Here is a 25,690-nt window from a genome sequence, read left to right on the forward strand (position 1 = left end):
TAAAAATTCAAGCCAGCATGCATCATGAGCTCAAGCACTAACCACCATCTCTGACTGAGCAGGAAATCACACAGAGCTGAATATAGGCAGATACCATAAAGAAATGACCAGAGAAGTGTCCATTAAGCATTAAGTCTGACTGCATCAAAACAGTGACAAATAGCAGTTGCTGGATGTAACTGCAGTTCGATGAGCACATACACTTGATCTGCACTTAATCAGTCCATCAGGTGTCCTGCTGCTCTGCAATCAGACTAACCAGTGTTTGTTCTCTTAGCCAACACACAATGGAGCAAACTCCTGAGTCAGGCTGAACACATAATCCTGACACTTAAAAGACAAAGTGTGAACTTATTTTCGATTCAACCGCAAAAGTGAAAAAATGTAAAATGAAAGTAATCTGCTTGCTTTTTAAAAATGTCATTCGACACACTGCATTAATTGTGTCATGTCAACATTATAACTCATTTTATGATTCAGCTGTGGATTGTGTTCAAACTATTTCACGGTAATTAAGTGTTGCTTCTTCCAACGGTTCATATTTATTTATGGGAAGGACAAACAAATCATGACCAGCTGTACAAAAACAAAATAAAATTAAATACAACTTTGTCCTTTAGCAGCTTTTCTGAAGTTTTCACTCATGCACTGCAAAAGTTCACATTTCCAGTTTTTCTGAGAATGTCGATGACTTTTTGTTCCATGCTGTGAGTCCAGTGAGTCTCAGTCTCCACTCCCAAACTACAATAAACCAGACTAGTCCCTGATGGGACAAAGAGCTAAAATGCATCTAATCTTTAATTTGCAAATGCACTCAAGACGCTATGGAGATCACATCACCCAAACCAGACCAAGTACTGGTCAGTGATGCGTTGAGCCACATTGATGCAATAAAAATTAAGTTTAGCAGGAAGCCAGGAGCCAATGCAAATGAAATAGACAATAGTATAGTCTTTCAGCCCATGGCAGCAGACCTCCCAGTGTCCCTTTACTTTCCCCTGTGTCATTCTGTCTTCTTCCTGATCTCCACTTACAATAAATCCACCTCTCCTCTCGTCTCCTCTCCTCTCCTCTCCTCTCCTCTCCTCTCCTCTCCTCTCCTCTCCTCTCCTCTCCTCTCCTCTAACCTCTTCTCTCCTCTCCTCTCGTCTCCTCTCCTCTCCTCTCGTCTCCTCTCCTCTCCTCTCCTCTCCTCTCCTCTCCTCTCCTCTAACCTCTTCTCTCCTCTCCTCTCGTCTCCTCTCCTCTCCTCTCCTCTCCTCTCCTCTCCTCTCCTCTCCTCTCCTCTCCTCTCCTCTCCTCTCCTCTCCTCTCCTCTCCTCTCCTCTCCTCTCCTCTCCTCTCCTCTCCTCTCTCTTCTTGAGCTTTTTTCCTCCTGTGCTATCATCTGTCTCCATCTCTTCCTGCATTCCCCCTCCTTTCTTGTCCTGTCACTGCTGTCTGTTGCCATTACTCTCCTGCTCTAACTACATTACAGATCCTGTCAGTCGTCTCCAGATACTGACCCGAGCATCAGATGAGCATTTCTGCCCTACATTGTCAAGGTCGGCATTCAGGCTCTGTGATCTGATCCCAGATACCTTCCTCAAAATGGACAGAGCCTGGAGTTAGGGAGTGTCTCAGCTCCTGGTAAGAGCACTGTTTTAACACCGCCTTGCAGACCAGCCAAATCATTTGCCTAAATCTGCCAACTGAAGGTTTAGTTCTGTCAGGATTTACCCTCAGTGACTGATAAAACCAGGACTTGGTCATGTAAAATTCTGTATCTTCTACCGTCACATTAATGAATGGTGTGTTGTCTAATATATGAGTAACAGTGACATTTTTTCTGACCTTTTTCACAATGTGGGGGAAAATTTTAAAAAGAAGCAAATACCATTTCAAATCTCAATGTATCTTTGGGACTCAATTTGAAATGTAACAAAAATGGATGTATTAATCCTCAATTTATAATTCTACCTTTAATGCATTGGTCGGTGTTTGGATGTCTCATATAGAACTGTAGAATTCCGCAGTATTGGACAGTTTTTGTTACCTTAATTACACAGGAAAAGTTAAAAGGAATGTCTTCTATATTTTGAAGGACAAAAGCTAGCTATCATTGGTTAGGTACTGCAGCATCAGATCTCTGAGTACAGAGATGCAGCCCTAACAGATGTGGCCCTAGTGAGGAAATAAAGGTGGACTGCAACCAAGCTGTTCATTCATTGTTTGAGGGCCAAACTAGCCACTTTATCAGGTGTTCTGCTAATTTATTACAAAGTGATAATTAAGAGACACGTAACAGAAAAGAAGCTTGGATGTCAAATGAGGAGTTTTTGGCCAGTAAAGTGCTTTTTTTTTCTGCGGAAAGAATTATTGCTTTTGGTATGAACTTTAACATGCATGAACAAAAACACACTAAAATGAAAGGGGAAAAAACAGAGCGTAACGTAGGTTCTTTGAATCTGCTTTCTGTGTTGCCATGCCTCTGCTGATGCTCTGGTAGCGACTGTGTTTGGTTTGCAGGAGCTGAAGAGAGAAGCGATCACAGCGACAGAGATGCAGTAGGCTACAGCTGTGACTAGTAACAACATTAACTAGGATAAAAACACAGGATACACTGAAATTAATCAATGCAACTCTGTAAAAATGGATGATTTAATCCATTTTAGTTTAAAAAAAAAAACAAAAAACGGTTACCTACAGTGCAGCTGTACTGTATGTTCACAATGTTTTTTGTGTGGGATTTTACCTGTTCAATTTATATTATTTTCTATTTCCTGTATTATTGTTTGTTTATTGTTCAAAAATTACACAAACCAGTTATTAATGATGCTGTCGTCTTTGGCTGTACAAGCTTTTCACGATGACACTGCATTTGCTGCTGGCACAACGACAGTTTAATTGATGGATGATGATGTCATTATTGTCTAAAGCAATTAGTCATGAGTTATGATGTCACATCTCACCTCTTCTCACTGCAACTATATAAATGATGATAAATAATGCCATAGTTAACTGTATGAAGCACTGCATTCTGCACATGCTGCGTGTTGTCACATCTTTTAACTGCACATCAGCGGCTTTATGAGTGAAGATGTCACATCTCACTGCTGTTGTCAGTGACGTGGTAAATGCTGATATCACGTCCTCCTGTCTGCGCGCTGCTGGTGATGACTGATGATGTCACAGCCTGCTAATAGCTTGTATTAATATCAGCGGCAGGGCACCTCCATTAGTGTAATGGGGCTGATAATGATGATGATAGTTTCAACACACTACTGTCTGCCGTAGTTGCCAGCTGTAAATGATGATCCGGCAGCTCCGGGGGGTCTTCATCCTATTCCCTACAGGAAACATTTACCCATAACCCACCAGGGAATTATACTACAGCTACGTGACCTGCACACATATGGTGAACCAGGAAATTTGGATTTGCTGATTGCAGGTGAAACCACTGCTTACAGCTGCATTTTTCACATTCAATATATGTATGTAATGTTGGAGAGGCATTAATACAAGGTGGAGGCTGTGGCTACAGGTGTAAAATAAAGGCAAACAAAATATATAACCAAAGCCAACCAGGTACCTCTCAGACCCTACAACATGAAACTGTCCAGGACTGAAGTGACAGCATCGAACTTGACAGCGTTGACCCTGGTGAAATGAGCCTGTTAGCAGTGAATGCTACTAGCAGCTTAAAACTGAATAATACTTGTAACACAGCAAAATATATAACGACTACATATAGCAAATCTCCTTTCAGTGTAAACACCTGCGAATAATTGCTTGATTTAACTAAGACACTGCTGAGCTCAGAGCTCATCCACTCTGTCTGCTTCTCAGACTGAGGGCAACATTTATCAGCGAGCTGACTGCTAGGATGACCGTTTTGCTGCTGGATAAAGCATGAGGCTTGCAGCGAGATAAGGTGTTTATTCACCGACATTCACGTCACAACAACAACAAAAAAAACAAAAACAAACCAACAGCAAACCAAAAAAAACAAAGCAAGGTGGTTAACCGGTGTGTTGTGGCGCTTCCTCCCTCTCTTCTCGCTCTCACTCATCTGCCAGCCTTTTACTGGCAGCCCATAATCAGCCCCTCATGCCTACCAACACAAGTGTTAACTGAAAATGATCAAACACAAGAAATTCACAAAAATACAATATAACTTTACTTTTAACTCTAATAACAAACATTAAAACTGAGTATCTATTTGCTAAAAACAACTACTGACATCCTCATCAAGCAATATATTTATTTTATCACCTGAAGAGATTTCTACTCACCCTCTCTTCACCTACACTTGGTTCCTCCCGGAACCTTTAAAAAGGCGTTCCAGCCAAGAGAGTCCAAATGGACTGGAACACCTTTTTAAAGGTTCCGAAGCGACAAATGAGAGGTGAGTCATCTCAAGCTTTTCAATTCACACATTCTTAAAATAATGCCACACTTCTATAGTCATTCAGTTATTAAATCCAATCACTTAATCATGTTACTAAAACTATTATTTTCTTCGTTTTGTAGGTCTCACCAGGGTTTTCACCCAGTGCTGTGAGGAGAAGCCATCAAACAGCACATTGCAGCACACCTTAGCCCCAAAGCTACACTCATTAAACCTATCCAACAGTCATTGTCTTGTGTCTTTTTATGTCTTTATCCCAGAATGTGAACTCTCACATAGGTAATGAAGCTGACCTTCATTACAGTGACCATTACATGGGAGGTGATCACAATGAAAATCAACTGGTCTTTGAAAAAAAGAAAAAGTATAGCTCCCTGTATCTCTTTTTATAGTCTAAAACAAGCATGCATCAACTTTTGACATCTTAGGTAAATGATGATTACCACAGAGAAGAACCTAGCCATGAAAGGAAACTACAAATATGTTGGCTTGTGTCAGTAATATCTATAACTGACCAAAGCTCACTTCCAAAGTCTTATCCTGTTGAGCCATGACGTTTAGCCCAAATGCCTGGTGGCTGATGGCAAACCGTGTTTGCTGCATGCTGCTAAACATGTAAATACTGAATGGATGATTTTTCCAAAAAGCTGTTATGCTAAAATATACACATGATGTAATCCAGGCTACATCATGAGAAAGTTCCTGTTCCAAGGTGGCATTTTTGCTCCTTTGAGCTGGAGACAGACATTGTCAGGCATTATGGTTTCAGGTGGTCTGACTGTCTGTATATCCCATTCTGATGAAATCAATGTCTCCTAAACACTAGGGCTGTACCCTAGAGCCGAATATTCATCAATAATCAGGCTGAATATCCAGAGCCCAGAAATTGCTATTCGGACCAGCCCTACTAAACACCTCAAGGAAATTTCTTCAAACTCAGCATAAACATTTACTATGACTCAGGGATGCACTGATTACAACACCTTTTTATACATAACTCAAAAAATCATATGCAAACTATGACTAAATTTAACACAAATGTCTAATAAGATAAAATGGTGAAGTGATGACATTGTATATTCATGTGAAATGATGTTCTGCAAAAACACTTCTCTGTAGTTTCACTGGCAGTGGTCTTTAATATCGCCCAAATCAGAAAAGCAGTTTATAAAATACAAAAATGAAACGCCTGTAAATGCATTTCCACTCGAATGCTTGGTGCTTGTTCGAAACTCTGGCCGTCACACATTTAACTCACATATTCTTTAAAAGGTAAAAACATAATAGGATCCATTTCTCACAAAAAGTCCTTTAAGGCAGCTCTGTGATGGTTGTCAAGAGGATGAGTGGCTTCATAAAACCAAGTGCCAACAGGGGCTGTGGTGATTTGAGATGGGCTGCATCGATCTAAGCTGTCCAAGCACACAACTAGAATTGATAGCACTATAACCCCATTTCTATCCAGTTCTAACTGTGTGTGTCTAAGTTTAGACTGTGCCACTAGCTTAAAGCATGACTCATGCTGTCAACAGGGGGGGAGATGCCCCATGGTTAGTTACTGCTGTGATGGTGGCCATTATTATGGCTGCAGCTTCATATCAGCCCTACACACACACACACACACACACACACACACACACACACACACACATAGGCGCACAAGTGCTAGATTAAAATGGATAAATTGGGCTTTTATTCAACCCTAGTTTGTGTCATTCACCTCCAGTACGCAGGTCAGTACAGTCTGACTGCATTCTTATTATATAACTGATCTCTTCTGCCCTGCAGTCAAACTGAAAATGAGAAGTGAAATGGACAAAGTCACTTTCATTTTATAGACAATACAAACTACATACTGCCTTTGTGTTTAACTGAAATCTTAAACTTAGGCTTAGACTTGAAGATGAAAACTATGTTCCAAGCTCATGTTTATCTGCGTGCGGCGTGAGTAAAACAGGAGCCATCAGCAGTCCTGCAAAACAGTTTAAATGCTGTTTGCATGTGTTGATGTGGGAATGAAGGCTAGTGTCTGCATCATGCTGGTTAAGGTCCTTGTCCTCAGCATGAAACTGTGATCAGCAAATAAGCCTCTTGACCTGCATGTGTTTCCACAGTGACAGAGGTGCTGTTTACTGACCCGTGTGCAGTTGTTGGCTTTGGGCTCCAACTCGGTGACCTTGGTGATCTGCTTGAGGAAGTCAGACTCCTGCATGCCCGGCTGGGAGCCTCGTCGTTTGAATTGCGCCCGCGGGTTTGCCAGGATCACCTGGAGATTCACCGCAAAACCTGAGGGAGGGCAGGATGAGGAAGAAGGAGGGCAAAGAGAGAAATGGTGAGGAGGTTAGCCAGCATAGATTAAAAACACATTATGGGCCTGTTATAATCACAGCAGAAAATGATAGAGTTCATTAGTGTATCTAATGACTATGATAAGGCAGATATGAAATTCATTTACCACAGGCTCTGCCATTCTCCTGTGATAATTGTACTACAGATGAGGAGGAGAGCTTGAGAAGGTCAAAGGGAAGTCAAAGTGCTCATCAAGCTGGTGTGTTGTAGCAGAAGCAGGAATTAATGGCTGGCTTTCAATAATAAAGAATCTTCTATTCTATTCTATTCTATTCTATTCTATTCTATTCTATTCTATTCTATTCTATTCTATTCTATTCTATTCTATTCTATTCTATTCTATTCTATTCTATCCTATTCTATTCAGCCAGATTTAATCAATCCGATGATAAAAACTTGGTAACTGTGGGGGAAAACTGCCTATTTGACACTATGTAATTACCAAAGCAAAAGGATATTTGCTGCCCTACATCCAAAAACATGCTTGAAGGTTAAAAAGTAATTCAGATTGTGAGATTAGTGCCACAAAATATTTTCCATGACTAAAGTTATCCAAATGTTCACACTGTATCATTTAGTCTTAGTTTAGTTTAATTTGTTGAGTTTGATTTATCAAATCATAATCAACAAACTCAACAGAGAAGCTAAAGCTACTCGCTGCTCTACTTAAACTCAGCATGCATGTGGAGAAACACGTCATTCACACATCTGATGTGTTGTCTGACCCTGAGGCCAGACGTCTGGAGGTGACACATGGTGAGTCTGCTACATGTTTGTAGTGAGCTTAGATGACCCTTCACTGTGCTCAGAGATGAAGCTACGGACAAGAAATCCAAGCACCTCATAAAGAATGGGATCCTTAAGATATGAACTGTCTCTATATGGTCACCCTGTCATCTTTCACATCTTTTCTGCAGTGTAGTTTTGGAGCAGACCTTTAGCAAACATTCTGCCTTCTCTGTCTGCCAAAGTGACACTGCCTTGCTGTTTCTTACTCTGGCAGCAGTCTGCAGTTTGTCTTACATTGCGACATTATTGCTACATTAAGTAATTTTGCATTTTTAGTGACTGATGATTGTGAAATTCAGGACTATGGCCTCTATAGATCTTCAGCTGCCTTAAACTGTTTTGAAAATACACGTACAATAGCTGACTGTTGGATTGACCTATTTTAAAGCTGACAAATGCTGGTAATTGGCCCTCAGCCCAGTACGTTTTCCTTTTCACACTGTGCTCCTGAGAGTTTGTCTTCCACATACTCATTAGTAGTTAGATATTTACTATTTAATTTGATCTTTAGCCACATGTATCACTATGTAGTGTGAAAAATGTAGGACTTTCATATGAAACAACTGACTGTCTAACAAGACTTACAGCAGGTCCACAGCTTAAACCCAGCTCAGAGAAATTTAGCATTTTCAGAATAATCTGAAAACAAGCTTCATATGTCTAAAACATACATTGTGAGGCTCAAACATCTGAGAAGAGGGGCTTTAAGCATCTACAGCCCACTAACTGTGCAAGTATGTGGTCATAAAGCAAACTAGTGGGCAAACTGAAGTTTTGGGATTGACTAAATTAATTACATTCAGTACTTTAGTCTGGACTAAAAGGATGGACTGATAATTATTATGATTATTAGTATTTTATCATCATTATTATTATTAGAAATAACAATCTGTGGTTGTGAGTCCTTGTCAAATAAAGAACTTCTACTTCATTGCAAGTTGTAAAATAGCTCTAATATTCTAAACTGAATGTGGCTGTTGCTGTTCACAAACATAGCGTTTATATACGATTTCTCGTCCTCTGTGATATTTCCCTTTATAAGCCCACCCTGCAGCCTAAGTACTCCCCCACTGGGCTGAGGACAAATCCCATCAGCACCTTCTCCCCTTTATTCTACCTGCTGAGTAACTCTCTCAGTCTACCTGCTGAGTCCATAGACAGAAACAGCAGCAGAGGAAGAGACCTGCATTGACAGATGTTTCAGCTGAAATTAACCAACTGAGTGACCCACAGTCAGGAGCCCATTTGAAAATTCATACTTTACATCAGCAATCCTGGGATGTATTTATGAGCAGTTTTGTTCGAAGTTTGGGGAGAAGTTAGAGGAGACCAGCTCTATCACTCTTATGTCTCTCGTGTGTGTGTTAAAGCCTGAGCTGTACCTGGGAGGTAATTAGCCTGGCTTAGCATAAACACTGCAGCAGTGAGAAACAGCTAGTCTGGCTCTCTGCAGAATGCAAATGTACACCTACCCGAAAGTATGTGGATTTTTTTTATAAACTTAGGACAAATACGGGAACATTATGCTACTAAGTTGATCAGCCCCTGGCTACAGTAACATTTTGAAACTGGCTATACGTGATATTTTCTCAATGACATGTATAAAATGACAATGTACAGTGTGAATGATTGATGAACCCACATTGATTTATGACCCAACTCCTTAGCTCCTCTTGACCAAATGACGAAGTTAGAAACAGCTGGTGAACATAGTGGAATGTTAAACAGCTAAAGAAACGGGTATTTTACACAGGAGTTGGACAGAGCTTGAACATTGGCGTTACACCCAGCAGATGGCCAGAAATATGAGTGTAGATTTGGGCTGCCACCTGAAAGTCAATGCTTCTATACATCAGTTGAAGATCCTTGATCCACTGATGATTCTTTAAGACAAGCATTTGTTTGTCCAAGTGACAACATGTGCTGAGCTCATGGTTAACTGATGAGAGAAGGTGGAGTGATATTGAGTTTTGTTCACCTTAAGGAATGTGGTCTTGTGAGTAACCTGCATATCAGTAGGTCCAGTGCTGGGAGAAGTAAGCAACTCTAGCGTATAAAACAGGTACTAGCATGTAGCCGTAGCCACTGTAAAGTGCATGCCGACAGGTTTGATAAGTGTCTAGATAGGCCGAAATTTCAGTGTAACAGCTAACAAAATGTTATATTCCACGTTTACACATCATTCAAACAGAACAAAATAGGCTAAAAGAGCTTGATTTAAACAAAAACACTGTGTATGTGTGCTGCCTGACTTCATTTTAGTGAACAGCTGAATCCAAATAATGTGACAAAATTCTGATTCAGATACAACTGAAGTGGTAATGAATGATTATGCTGCTCCATAGCTGCTGAATAAGTAAATAAGCAACCATATCCACAGTCAGCCACAACCACAGGCATTCATGTGGATGGTACTTTAACACGTACCACCCACCTAAAAATTGTTGCAGTCCAAGCATCAGACTACTCATTTCAAGTTCAGACAAAAACCTATTTCATTTTTTGAACATGGAAGACGAGGATGAGCGTGAAGATGCACAGAGTTTCTCTCATTTTAAATTTTAACAGCCCATCTGTAAAGTTTCAGATGCCGTAGCTTCACACTGACCTGAATGCAGCATGCCAGAAGCCTTTTAGAATTACAAAATATAAGTTAATGAAGAAATTACAAAAGGAAAACACGCAATGATAAATCTAAACACTATGGCACAATTTCAAAGCACGTTATTTATAGTAAATAACCCAAAACATTGGTCCAGTCTTTAAATGCCCCAACAAGACAGTAAAAATGAAAGTGTATGTGTAGCTACGTTTCAAGCAGAGCAGCTATTAGGGCTGCTAACGTTTCTTATTCTGAGCATGACAGGAGGATATTTACAGAAATTGCTACGATCCTCCATGCACAAGGTCTTGGCATAATTGCTGCATATTTATTTATGCAAATCGTTAGTGGGTGGCACGCCTTGGCAATCAGTGCATTAGTGTGGGAATTCACCCCTCGTAACTCAGCATCCTCACCCCCTCTACTCCCCCTCAAACCACTCACCCGCAGCTAAACAACATTTTCTAGGCTGCAGCTATCTGAGGGAGTGACACATGGCCAGCAAACAGGACAGCAGTCCTCTGAGTACAGTCAGTGTCAGTGTGGGTCACACAGGGAGAGAAACTGTAGACATGCAAATATGTTTGGTCTATTATCTCCCTATAGGCTTTAGTTTGCTGCATATTGTCCAGGTCAGCAAACACAAACACATCCTGATTGTTGCACATATCCAGACACTAAACGTTCTTACAGAACTAATGTTTATAGATTCCAAGTTATGTTTTCTATTCATAAGTATTATATTTTAATTTTAAAATATATTCTTTTTGTGAGACATTAGGTTAAAACAAAAGCCCCTTAGACTCAAAAGAATTATCGCTCAAAGGCCACAAGAAAATCCCCTCTGCTTCCACACTAACTTACATCTGCACAAAGCTACATGCAGAAACTGATATAACACCTATACAGTTGTTAGGTTATGCTGGTGTCAGGCTTATTATTGCTCAGTGTGCGATACTGCAGGCTAATCTCTGAGATAAATGGAGCTCAGGTGGAGCAGATAGATATGAGAGCAATTACAAGATAGGCATCTCCTAACCTGCAGCCAGCCACTGTGATATGGAGATCACTGCTTATCTGAGCCATGTTTGCCCAGAAGGCTATTGTCCAGACTCTGCACTAACTTTGTCCCACTTTACTACTGACCCACTCCAGCTGACCTATATGACTATGGATCTATTGCAAGTAAAGCCCATCTGCAAAAGGCATGACCCTGCTTGGACAAAACTATTTGCCAGCCGTGAATCACTGTGTGGGCCCTGTCCATACAGTAAGATGTCAACAAGTGAAATTAGAGCTCTTTGTTCTCGCATGCTAAGACGCTTTCTGTTCAGACATACTGTGTCAGGCTTTTCAGGGCTCAGGAACCTCACCTGTGTTATTACTGGAGGTACCACAGTCTAAACTTAGCTCCTCAGGCGAACTTTCCTGTTGGGATTCTAGTCTCAGAAAAAATTTCAAGAAAGAAAAATGTACTTTGCAATGCATTCAAGACAACTGTGAGACCTCAAGGATGGACATGATGCATATTGGTAAGAATTGCTGAATATAAACAGAAATACTGTTTACAATAAACCTCGACCAGGACACCTTTACCAGCAAAGTTGCAGTCAGCCACCTGATGAGCTTAAACAGTGTGATTAAGACAAGAAAGCTCATGAGTAAACTAAAAAAAAGAAAAACTAACTGGCGTTTGATTAATTGTGGGGACATACAAAACTCAATTTGGACTCAACAAAGGGGCGTTTGACTCTCCTTTAACTATCTCTGCAAGCCTCGTGTGAGTCTTTGTCATTAGATCCATTCATTAGAGTCACACCACAGTACAAACACACAACACAGTCACTCTCTGTTGTTCATTGCTGTTTCCACTTAATTTCCCTATTGTTCTTGGCTTTGAAGTAGAAACACACACAAGGTACTTAGTTTCTGTAGCTCCTCAGTACCTGGAAGTACAACAGTTGTTCAACAAGGAGCATTGGAGCCCACTCATGTCAGTTATTTAGCATTTACAGGAATACTCCAGTGCCCATTACATTGCACTCATATAGCATTGTCAGACTCATAATGGACCTTATACTTGCATTCTTCCTTAAAAATCTGCTGTGGACCTTTTCCATATTTTACCACTCAACTATCAACAGTTTGGTTGCACATTCAAGTGTGTCTTGCTAGTTGTGGCTACTGTATGGAGTTACATTCCTTTTCTTATTCAAGAAAAGGAATGGAATTCATTGTTTCTGTTCAAGAGTACTATTTTCCCTCAAAACCCTGTCTTACTCTAACCCTCCGTCAAGATTTTACTCACCACTTAAACCTCAACCTAGTCCCATCACCAAGTCAAAATTTTCTCACTGACCAGCACTTTAATCTGTGTCAAGTCATCTCAGAAACGGATTGGCTTTCTGTTTATGTGGTTGTTTATATACACCTCTCCTCCAGTACCATCTGACTCAGTCTCCAGCTATATACAAGCTAAGGCTAAGTGTCATGAATTGTAAAGTGCACGTAGGAAACTGCATTTTAATGAGCCGTATGAGAAAAAGAGACGACATCTACCTTTTAGATTTGAAAGATACTGCATTCCTTTTCAGTACCGGTTTAATTAAGTTAACAGAAGAATAAATAAAACCATACAATGTGCCTGAATACACTGCCTGGCCTGCCCTCATGGGCTTTATTGATTTATCTTATTGTAGTGTAACCTGAAGCTTTTGCAGCCTGAGGGAACCATGTGATCACACTGTTGTCCTCTCAGTTTAAATGCAAGTGTGCAGCCAGTATTTATTTTTGTTTCCTCTTTTATTCATCGCTTCTCCTCTCTCTCTGTTCCTACCCATTGCTCTGAGATTCAATTTCAATTCAGACACCGATATGAAACACAAAAAGAGTTTGTCTCCAGGGCAAAAACAGATATATTCACACAAGACGGTGACTCTAAAATCATAAGGCAAAAATGAACCAACTGCTATGAAAGCTTTCCCACCATTTCATAAAATACCAGTGATTGCTTTTAAACACACTTCAGGAAACTTTTATATCTGCTCTTCTAAACACAGTTTGTGATGTGTGGTACATGGATAGGCTTTTTATTTGTTCTGAATAATGACAAAAACATATGGTGGCCCTGGGGTCCAAAACTCAATAACAGCAGACAAAACACAATAACATAACCAAAAAGACAAAATAGTGCACACAACCTAACATTTAACAAATCCAAAACACAACATTTCCAGTTTCTACCATCTACTGCTCTCTGCAGTGTCCTTGTGTGACTTTTTACCTAAGTTTGAGAGGATGAGAGAGGAAAGTGAAGTCATAAGGGAACACTTTAACAAAGATGTGATTGTCGACATAACTGCCATCCTCTACACCCATCACGATCACTCCAGTGTTTACCATGCTGGTGTCAGAAACCGTATGGTTGAGCCGTCAACGAGCACACAGAGTCCAGAGGCCTGAACATTAAAAGAAGGACTTGGAATTAGTGAGAAAACTTCAGGTTTAACCCTGGATTCACTATGGCAACAATTCTACATACCTAATCTTCTCTGTTGCAGGTCATATTTGAGATATTAGATCAGCGCAACAGTGTTCTCCGAGTGCATGATAGTGAGAGGGTTTCTTTGGAGAGCAATACTTTTCAGCATCTGAACCCTTGACATACACTTGAGAAATACAGATTCTCAGTGGAGGGAGCTCCAGTCTTCCTTACTTTATTTATTTTTTCCTTTTGACTACAGGCAGTTTCAAAGCCATTTTATATTTCTATAGTTCTTTGTAAAGTGACATAAAACAGACTAAGAAACAGATTGATTAAAGCACTAAAGCCTTGTACTGACTGACCTTTTAAGATTTGCAGTCAAAATACTTGCCAATTCGAATTATGTTTTTGAATTTGATTTCCTCGCAAGACTGTGTAATATCGCCAGAGCTGCAGCTGAAAGAATAAGGTTAAAATTATCTTACACATCATAAGAATATATTACATCTAAGAAGCACTGGAATGCATAATTGTAATTATAGTCAGATCTACTCTTGTGATATCAATCTGAATACTTATACTGAAACTGATAAGCCTACATCCAGACATTTGTCAGTTTTTGCCAGCCTTTTTTGTTGCTTTTTTGTGCTTTTGTTTATTCCTGTAGTGCTTTTTTTATCAGTTCCCACATATTGGTTTAGAAATACAGTTTGTTCTTCCTGTAAGAAATATGCAGCTGTAGAGCTGTCCATGTTTGTCATCTGGTTCCAACACCACCCCTATTATGAGAGTGTGTTCACCCAAGGATTCTCAATCCCTGCCTTGACTTACCAGGTGGATATCCAGCTTTGTATGATCACATAGTGTGACTATTGTGAGGTTTTGTGATGCTAGATAATGAATAGACACCCTGGGTATGCTGGACTTGCTTCATAGTACAGGTTCCTGGTGATCAATATTCAGCAGGGGTACATAACAGTGTATATTTCTGTATAATTCTCCTAGATGACTCAAACATATGGCTTCTGGCACCAGCATGGTAATGCTGTGGTGACGGCAAAGACTGCACTGGATGGCAGCTATTGTGTCATTCTGTGTTCCACAGTGTGAGTGCAGTCTCATGGGAACAACGGCAACACTTTGACTACAGTCAGTAAAATAGTTTTTTATTAGTTCGAGGATGTTCTTTGTTGGTCCATGTTTGAGCCACATGATTCTGTGGAGAAACCCAAATACACAGTCAGATATGACAATGCCAAAGAGTTTTTATGTGCTATAATGTCCACATGCCACAAGTAATGTGCACCTATAGAACAGTGGGTGTGTCTAACATGTCCATGATGTGTCAATGACAACATTCTGCATTGGCTCACTTCACGGACTGCTATTTGAACAGTAGCCATCCTGACCAATCTTTTTTTAAAGATTATTTTTTTGTGGCCATGTTTTAACCTTGATTTTTGTTGAAAAGTGACAGGAAAGGTAGGGGAGAAGAGAACCATAGGTTGGACTTCCAGTCCTAATTCATGGGTCACTCGCTCAGTAATGGGGCACTCCTCGGTCTTCATTCTTATGTGAGTGTCCTCTGTTAAAATGGTCCTTAAAGATTTCAATCTCCTCTTCCATCCTTTCAAACTCTGGACTTTGGTTCTGTCCAATAACAAGAAATGCTGTTTCCACCCTTTCAATAAAATCAAATGTTGAGGTTTGTGAAGTGCCTTCCTTTTCTGTTTTGTTGTATTTTCTGAAATACCGCTATGCTTCTCTTTTCGTTCTGTGTTTGGGTTTTGTTGTTCTGTTTATCTAATTTTTTCAGGTTTTCGCACCTCAGGGCCACTGTAAGAACAACTGAAAATCCAAGGAGAAAGGTGTCAAGTGCCAACGACACTATGTGATTGAGGGGTGACCGCCGGGACGTGCAGTGCAAAAACAAGCACCTGGCATCAACAACAGAAAAAATCCTGCAGCAAAAAACCCAGCTGAGTTATAGAATCTGTGTCCATCTGATGCTCACTAGGTGGTGAGTAGGGATGTACCAACGCACGATTCTTTGTTAAACCAAGTACAAATACCTCCTATAGGCAGTCAGATACATACCCAGAGTCAGTAAGTGCATAAAAACTCCTAAGGAGTCATTGCACAGTTGAGCAGAAAAATATCAGGACTTAGATCTTATTTTTAGATATAGCTATCCTGAAAATACTGCAAATAAAGAAACTAATAAAACACCAGTGCAAACTACTGAACAAAACAAATTATTCATTCTGCATCAGCATTGCGTCGCTGGGCTTGGTCAGGCCACATGACTTAATCTACATCACAGGCAATGTTCACAGATCCTGCAAGGCATCAAGGCAGAATCCTTGGAAGGGCTGGATCCAGCCTTGACAAGATTTCACACCGAGATCACCACAATCCAGTTTTCATTGACTGCAATACATTTTCCTGACTATAGGGGATTCATATACTTTCAGCGCCATGTTGAGAGACATTCTATGATGGAATATAGGAAGGGAGACTACAGTGGAAAGAGCACATTCATACAGTGCTAGTTACTGTTAAACCAAACATGTAAAACATTAACAGCTCACACTGTCCCTAATCACAACATATACAGGATGCTCTGTCCGCTCATGGTCCCTGTGCTCGTGTTCTACTGAAACATCCCATAGACCAGCCTGAAATGCCTGACAAGTGTGTGTTGTACGGTTCCATCATAACATGGTAGTACAGAAAAGCCCATGCCTGCTGATGACTGCACATCAAACTGCCATCAAACTGCCATCATGCTGGTCTGGAACTTCTATAACAGTACATGACCTTTATATCATATATGACCTTCTTCTATTTGGACCGAATCCAGCTTCATTCATGGAGATGTACTCGTGAGGCCTTTCCGTTCTAACATCCTCTAGAAACACAGTGAAAACAGACCAAAAGAAAGAGTTTTATCGGTGCTACAGCAGGACAGATGTTTGCTGTATAAATGCTTTACATTGCTGTACCATATATACCAGTATATAGTAGAATTAAGTTTGTGTTTGATGTCAGAAAAACTTTCACCCTTTCCAAATTGTACCTACAGGGTATTCTGAAGGCTTGATTCACTCAACAGTATCGTGCAGGACACAATAAGTTGTGAGAACATTTCTGATTCATTCAATATGTCTTCCTTCAATAATCCACTATTGTGTTTTGCAGTTGAATTGCATTATTCTGAAGGACCATATCAACAATGATGTCATTGTAGCATATTATTGTAACAACATGCGTGTCTTCATTGCTTATGTTTATGTTATGGACAGTTATTATATTGTCCACTTTCTAGTATTGTCAGAGTGCATACTGAGACATTGTACTGTATACACTGATACACAATATCGGACTGATACCAGATGCTCAATTCCATCTGCACCCCTAGTGTTGAGTTCAGGAGACCTCCTACTCATGTACCAACTTCTTTCATAAGATGTTAGTAAATTACCTATTTCCGATGACAAAATGTGCACAATTATTGCATCACTGCTTTGCAGTATGTTTGTTGGTTGATACTGTACCACTTTGACAAAACAAACTGAGTGTAACAGTAGTTCAGGATCTATGACTGAATAGTGGGGAGTTCCTGTTACTTCTAAGGAATATTGCCCAAAGTTTGGAGCATTAAAATGGCCAGAAAGGCTGTTCTTTTAATACCACACTATCTAAGGGAACTGAAATATTAGTAATTGCTGGTATTTTTGGTTAATTAGCAGCAGTGCTGTGTTTTGAAGTAAATATTCCCAGATAATGAGGAGACCTTCACCCCAAAATAAATGTGTCTTATGATCAACTCCTGGATTCACTTTCTAATCATACAGTCACATCACAAAGTATTCAGCCCCCTTCAATTTTAGCACATTTTGTCATGTTTTAGATTTGATTTACAATGACAAATTTAATTTCATTCAATTTCAAATCAATCTACCCTGGAAAGATGTGTCTAGAAACTAATTTGAGCCCATGACTGGCAAACTGAGCTGATTTGGACATCATTTAGACAGACACACGTCTGTGTATATAGGGTTCAATGATTCACAGTGCATTGCAAACAGAAAACAAAGCAATTAAACTCTGTGTAGACCCTCATGTTAAGTTTCATTAATACCTAGATGAGGGTGAGCATATAAAACCACTTCTTAAACTCTGAGTATTCCTAATAGCTCAGTGGTCTCAGTAATTGTAAAATGGAACCACCAGGACTCTTCTTCGACTTGGTAGAACAAACCTTTGTCTGGACAGAATAGTGAAAGACATCATGGCAGTACCATTTGTGTGTGGTTTCCCAAGTGGCATTTATAGGACTCTGACCACAAGGAAAGTTTTCTGATCTAATGAGGCCAAAACTGGTCTCTTTGTGTGTAACTTTGAACACGATGGCTGTTCACAATGTCTCATCACTTAGCTAAGGCCATCCCTATGCTGAAGCATGGTGGTGGCAGCATCATGCTATCGGGGTGCTTCTCTGCAGTAGGGACAGGAAGACTGGCTAGATTAGAGGGAAGGAATGCAGCCAAATGCAGAGAGATCCCTGAGGAAAATGTGCTCCAGAGAGCAGCGACCTGAAACTGGTCCGACAGTTTATCCTTTCAGCAGGATAATGAGCTGAGCCACTTTCTGATTTTCAATAAAAGTGTGAAACTTTGTCTTATTTGATATATATTGAAAATATAAAATACCAGCTTTATGATACAATTTTAAGCAAAAGGACCCAAGTATTTACTAAAGTGACTTTACTTTCATAGCCTCATCACCTCAACAAAATAAATAAGATTTAATCTGTATGCACCAGTGCTGATGTAGGCATCATCCCGGCCACACCACTGGCCTGCTTTCCTCCTGCACCCACAGCCTCATTTTACATTTAATTGAATTAACCTTGCTCAGACTAGCAGACTGCCTTTTATTTCCACAATAAACAACAGGCCTAAACCCTGACCTAGATGTCCACACTGGAATGTACTGCTGTATCTGAGGACTTGCAACATGCATTCTCTTCCTGCTTAATTTATAGTTTTCTTTTGAGTCACACATTCTGCTGATGTGTATTTTCACTTAATTCCAGTCCTTCAGAGCAGAGGAAAAGGTCTTCAGCTGCAACTGTCTCTATCTACTCTCTGCTCCTCTCACCTCACCAGCTCAGGAGCAGCGTATAAACACTGAGGTTACTGGCGTTTCAGCACATTTATGTCCCCATCTCAGGCAGCTCTCCCAATGCACAAGCACCATTTCAACAAAGGTACAACAATCCTTGTGTTCTAGTGTCGGCTTTTGTATTTACTCTGTTTGTACACATACACTCATTTGCTCTGTTTTGTGGCTGTAGCGTGCTTTAGGTAAATTACATGTGTGTACATGTCTGTGGCTGTGTCCTGGAATATATACACTTGTCCACTCATCTCAGTTCAAGTGCTAGCAGGTGCGTGCTTGCGTGTCACTCCAATAGATGCATGATGTAACTGTGTGTGTGTGTGTGTGTGTGTGTGTGTGTGTGTGTGTGTGTGTGTGCGCACATGTGCCTAATCACAGACACGCACACGCACTGAGGTGAATAGTGCTCCACACCATCATTGTCGTGGCTCCATTGTGTCTGGGTAAATGAGACAGAGCAGTAGATGGGAGGCTTTAGTGGTCTGCTAACAATACAGCGCTGTATAACACAATACTATTAGGACACGCACTGGCACTCATTCAGCGCTCTGCAGACACCCCATTGTAAATCCCATGAATAATAATTTAAGAGTGAATAAAGTTTGGGCTGTTTGCTCAGTGCCGCCATTGTTGTCCTTGCAGAATTTAAAGCAAAAAATGATTTGTAATGCAGCCGCGGCAGTAAATCTTAGCGTTGCAAATCGACAGTGTAATTATATGGCGCAGTGTAAGGCTGATAATTACAGTGCATGTGTGTGCGTGTGTTTGTGTGAGAGATTAGGTGGAATGGGATGTTTGAAGGAGGACGGAGGGATGAGATCTTGGCCATGGTGGAGCAACAAAAGGTGGAGGAGGGAAAAAGAAAAGCTCACTCCTGTTATCATGGTTTAATTAAAACTAATCCCCAGGGCAGAATCTGTGTGGAATGTATGTCTTATGAATAATGCAAGCATGCAGTCACCATTTGGATCTACCTGGTCACTTCTCTCCACAATTCATTTTATTTACTAACAAAGAACATCTTCATAGAGAGTCTAAATACAATACATAGTGTGTGTGGGTGGAGAGGGATAATGAGCGGTGACTAACAGAGTGTTATTATTTGGTCAGTGTGCTGAGTTATTTTCTCTCGGGTCAGGATGCTGATCTGATTGGATTTTTACACTAGAGAAATGAAGATGTAAAAACATTGATGTGGAAGTCTGCCTAGTCTTTACTCTCCATTAGGATGATAATAACAAAGACTAATTTAGAATGCCGTGTTTCCGTCTGAGAACTCACTAAGCCTCCTGGATGCATTCACATTACTGCAGTAAAACATCCACAGTGTTTGGAATGTTAGACAACATCACACCATAATCACCTAGACTTGTGAGCAGGGATGAAGGTCAACAGTTTCTCTGGACAGGAAATGATAAATATATGTCATTTTGAACACTTTGACATGAACCAACCTACAAGAACACCTGTAGATCTTCTGTACATACATAATTGATCACATGACTACATTTCATGCCTCGTGGGATTTTTATTAGTTCAGTTAAAGACCCCCTCCAGTGAAAATCAATTTTTTGCCTTGTTAACGTGTCCATATGGCATTTTTTTTTTGTTTGTTTGTTTTAAATATGCTGAGTGGCACACAGAGTCAGAGCCATGCCTGAGTGTTTTCACCTTGAAGCTGTAGTGTGCTGATGACAGTCTCAGAAACACGAATTCACACTTCCAGATTTTCATACATAAGAAACCTCAGGTAGCAATCCTATCAGCTTGCCAGGTGGGGATTTCTGTATCATGTTTCTCTTTCAGAGGTGGCTTCTGCTGGTAAATTCTTGGAAATAATAGGTTTTAGAGTTCACCATTGCTGTGGTCTTGCTCTGTGTGAAAAGGTTTTGACGGCAGGGAAACATCTGTCATGATCCCTGCTCCACCTCCTGTTTCTCTCCTTCTTCCTCCTGTTCTCTCTGTATCTGTCTATCTCTTTTGATCTGTCTCTCTGTGGCTCTCTCTGTCTGTCTGTTATCTCTCCCTCCCTGTCACTCGCCCTCTTGCTCTCCCTGCTTCACCTGCCTGCACTCAGCTGATTACTGCAGGTGACATGCATTGCAGTAATCAGCTCACCTGCCCACAATATCACCTGCTCACTATTAAAGCCTTGTTCATTCACATAATCTCTGCTGGATCATGAAGACTCACATCCCCACTGAGACTCTGCTTCCCCACTTTTGGACTTCATTGCCCCCTCCTGGATTATCCCACATGGACTCTGATCTTCTCCCTGATTCTCGCCTGCTTTACTTCTGTCTCCAGCTTGTTTGTTCTGTCTCATCTCCGTCTGCCCCTGGATTCCCTCAGCCTGTTTTCCCCCTCTGTGTTCAGTTTCCCCCATCTTGTGAGTACCCCTCCTGAGCTTAGTTTGGTTAATTCAGTTTAGTTTTGTAGACTTCTGTTTTTTTTGTGTTCATAGTGTTGGTTTGTAGAGTTTAGAGTAGTTTGGTTTTGTTCTGTCCCCCTAGTGCAGTTCTCCATTTATGTATTGGTTTAGTTATCTGGTTAAATAAAACTCTTTCATTTATTCACTTGTCTGACAGTTTTCTCTGTGTCTGCACTTGGATTCTCCAGCTCCCCCTGTAACATCATTTTCATGAAGACTTTAATCAGTAGAATTTTTAAGTGTAAATAAATGATTGAAACAGGAATTTGTGCCTCTGTCCTCACATACCGTATGGCTTTTTTTTTTTTTTTTTAATTTGGTCAGCTGAACTTACTCTGTAGGGCCAATCCAAGGAATCTTTTGGAGAAAACAGACTGTGTTCAGAACATATTACCTGGTAAGTTTTTCTGATGCCTCAAACTTTAATTTTCACTCCACTGGATTCCTTAAGTTCAGATTCTATTGACTTGAGTCACTTTTCAGCATTTTATTCAACAAGACTCCACAATCCTATAATGATTTATCTTAGAAATAAACAGTTAGGCAAAGTAGCAGAGCTCCTCCTGTGTGGAGCTGTAACAGAACATTAAATTGGAAAAGATCAAATCTCATTTTATGGCAAATTAATCCATGAAAAAACAGCAGTTCAATAGAAAAGCGGTCTGATCTCTGCAGGTAAACTCACAATCTCTCTGCTCTGATGAAAGCCAACAGGCTAAAACACTCCAACTGACTTTAACTGCCCTGTGATCGATGAACTGATCAATAAAATCTTTTGATATTTCCACAAAGCACTAAGAACTTCAAAGAGCAGCCAGAACTGCATATTCATCTCTATTTCCTAACCAGTCTTGCAAGAATCAGATTAACAGCTATGACATTTCTACAAGGACATTTTACAAATTTATACCATCAGATTTAACATACAATTCTGTGTTTTGTTCTGTAAAAATAGATTTTTCAGTGTTTCTGCTGTGTTCGCTATAATTCAGCAAGGAGTAGGAAGAATTTCAGCAAGTCAATGACATGTAAGTCATACTGTGTATAAAACAGATTTTAGTATTTCATTCCAATCCTTAAAGTGTAATTGTTCTTAAAGCCACATTGATTATACCCTTAAAACTCACCTTTTTATATCAAACACACATATGTAGAGGTTTTTACTATACAAAGTATTCTGCAGCTTCAAGGTGGAAATGCTCAGCCATGCAGATGACTGCTTATTTCACTCATGTGTTCTCCAGCATTAAAAAACACCATGTGAACACGTTAACATTAAGATAACGTCAAGATAAAACAATTGAGTTTGACCAGAGAGGGCCTTTTAAAAAAAGATAGCTGACTGAAGTAACTTCATGTTTTCAATAAAACTCACCTTGGTTTAGATACTGTCCTCAATAAACTCAGATTATGCCAATGCTAGTTCAAGACAATAAGACACCATATCATAAATTACTTCAAATTTACTCTTACCAGTACAGGAGTTTCTAAGGGTAAAATTAAACAACATACCATCCAATAGACTTTTTTTTTTTTTTTTTTAAACACACTCTAGGAGAGATAATGAACAACCTTGATGTAGATCTATAAGATTATTTGGTTGTGAAAATGCAGACAGAATGTGATATTTTACACAAATCAATATGACACTACTCTCTGGTGTTTGCCTCTACCTGGACATATAAATAGTTTGGCATTTCTTTGTATTGAGGTTTTATTTTGCGCTACACTCCCTACTGGCAGCAGAAAAAGCTTGTGGGTTTAATGACTGTGAGAAATTAATATGATTCTGCGTAAGTTCATCACATACAAACACAGTTGCACTGTTATTAATCTTTTTTCTACAATGGAATGTCAGTGGTTGAATATAGAACACAAAGCTAACAGCAAGTGCCTTGAGTGGTGGCAGAAAAACAAACACACACATGCCTTAAGACTTGAAATTAAACATAAATGGCAAAAAATGTGATGCCAACTACAGCAGACTGCCTGCTGCCTCAGTACCTTTAACTAGACTGAATTATTGTTATTTCCTGAGATTCACATACATCTGAATGTCTCCATTTCAAAGAACACCTTGAGATTAAACACCTCGGTCTCCACCCTCATGGTACATAGTTGGAAACTAGTCTCCTGGTAATAATCACAGAACACAGATTGACACTTTCTTTGTGGGATGTTGGAGGGCACAGCACTCAGTCCAGAACAGGATTTCAGGATCTTTCTTAAAGAATTACTAAATATAAGAACAGTGTCTAGACTAGTACAACAAAGTAAATGTATACTTCAATGAATACACTAATAAAAACTGGCATCACATAACCAGCAGGAGTTACACAGCATAACCATCAAGCTTAGTAGAAAGGTTATGTGCTCACTCTGATTATCATTTGTTTTCAACTGCATGGGAAATATTAAAAAGTGCTTTATGTCAGCTTGTAAAATTGTGTAACATTCTGGTCTGGCGGTCTGGCATCTGTCCACCCAAAAAGTGACTGCACCAATGGCAACAGAAGGTCTGACTCCCCCAACTGGGGAGAGATGCGAAAATCAGAATTTCCCCTCGTGGGATTAATAAGGGATAATAAAAAAAAAAATAATATCAGCCAAAAGTAGCAGCTGAGGCTCAGGTGGTGGAGCAGGTTTTCCACTAATTGCAGGGTTGGCAGTTTGATCCCCAGCATCTCTTGTCCATATGCCAAAGTGTCCTTGGGCAAGGAACTGAACTCCAACCTGCCGCTGATGGCAGATGAGCGCCTTGAATGTGTGTGAGGCTAATTTATCTTTTATTTTAGGTATTGCCAAGTAAATGTGTGTCATCTGATGACTGGACATTTCGCAGTGACCACAAATACTTCATGCACACCAAATTCAGTAACTGTAGAGTTACAGTATGTGGCTCTGGTCCACAGAACAGAACCGGGGGAAGACGGCCATCAAAACTAAGTGCACTACATAACAAGATTAAACAAAAATATTCAAGTTCAGTCAGGTCAGCCTTTGCGGTTTGGTAATGCAGTATATGTGCAAGTTGCTTCTTACCTGCCATGTCGGTGGCAAAGGGTCGGTCCGGTCTCCAGCCGGTGTACCAGCCCACAACTTTACCCCCAGACACCAGGGGGCGCTCATATGCTCGGCCACCCACAAATCCCACAGGCCAAACAGACACGCCGCGAGTGCTACGCATCTGCAAAGAGACAGAAGGAAATAGGATGGGTTGTGACATGCTGTTTATAACTGTATTTACTGAGTGTATTCAGATATAATAAGCCTGGGCACTTGACAGTTATTTAAAAACAGCAGAGGCAGATCTGCTCTCTGGGGCAGTTAAAAGTATATTTGCTGCAGCAACAACAGCTGGGATGTCATAGAAAGCCACAATTTATGCAGATCCACATTCAGTTTTCCTGCTAATCACAATACAAGGCCTGCAAAAGCAAACCAGACATGATGTCTGAGCCTATGGGTGACATCTACCCTGAGGGGACGTCCAGGGCCCCAGAAAGTCAGAGAGCAGGCCAGCGATGCCACTCTGAAATGAATTACTTGTGTGTCAGTTTGCATGAGTGATTAGACATCTTTAATTTCATCTGAAATGTGGGTGAGAGCAGCATGCAGAGACTCTGTGGCTAACTGAATATAAGACTAAATGAAACGCAGTGTGCAGTGCAGAGCTGCCTTCCATTTTCACAGTGAATGAATTTGCACACAGCCGGAAGCAGTGCGACAAGAAATGAGACGGAGAGAGAGCGAGATAAAAGAGTGGCCATGTGGAGGGGGGGTGGACTGTGTGAGGATGGCTGAGTTTTTGTGCAGAAGTATGAGACATCTGTATCTTGTCTTTGTGTGTGTGTGTGTGTGTGTGTGTGTGTGTGTGCGTGCGTGCGTGCGTGCGTGCGTGCGTGCGTGCGTGCGTGTGTGTGTGCGTGTGCGTGAGATTGTGTTTTCCAGCCCTGGCGATTCCTGAAGCCCGCTCATTCAGACGTTGCTCCTCATCGCTCACCCAAACAGCCTCCAGCCAGTCGCTCATGACAAAGCAACAGAACAAAGCCAAATCAGTAAGCGGCACTGCATTACTTCACTCAGACATCATACCGAGTTCTAGCTTTTAAAGCTGCGGGAAACCAAGTGTATATATAGCACAATGTATAGAGAAGATTTACAGCTCATTCGTACTTCCAAACAGCAGGGGGAGACTTGGTGGTGTTCAAAGAACAACTAAGTGCGTCATGTGGAAAATAAAAATACTCAGATATGTTTATATCATCTAATAGGTATTTACTGAAGAATAATTTTGAAGAAATGTTACCTGTATGCCTTGTTTTTATAGTTTTCTAGTAATAAATGTATGTGTAGGCCAATGACAGCCATGTGAATGGTCTGTTAGAGGTTAATGCTGATGTATTAGTGATGGTGGGAACTGTCAATCTGCCACTGACAGCCTAATTAATTGATGTC

The 25,690-nt window shown here is 40.4% G+C and overlaps 1 protein-coding gene across 1 annotated transcript in view; it reads right to left on the reverse strand.

Moving 5' to 3' along the window:
* The window catches only part of b3gat2 (beta-1,3-glucuronyltransferase 2 (glucuronosyltransferase S)), a 61,253-nt gene that overhangs the window by 10,024 nt on the left and 25,539 nt on the right, over window positions 1-25,690 (reverse strand). The window contains exons 2-3 of the mRNA XM_055018346.1: window positions 24,275-24,419; window positions 6,528-6,676 (exon numbers count right to left, since the gene is read on the reverse strand). Coding sequence (XP_054874321.1) covers window positions 6,528-6,676; window positions 24,275-24,419 — 294 coding nt within the window. The remainder of the gene's footprint in view (window positions 1-6,527; window positions 6,677-24,274; window positions 24,420-25,690) is intronic.

This window comes from Amphiprion ocellaris, chromosome 16 (genome assembly GCF_022539595.1).
Source record: "Amphiprion ocellaris isolate individual 3 ecotype Okinawa chromosome 16, ASM2253959v1, whole genome shotgun sequence".
Classification (NCBI taxonomy): domain Eukaryota; kingdom Metazoa; phylum Chordata; class Actinopteri; family Pomacentridae; genus Amphiprion; species Amphiprion ocellaris.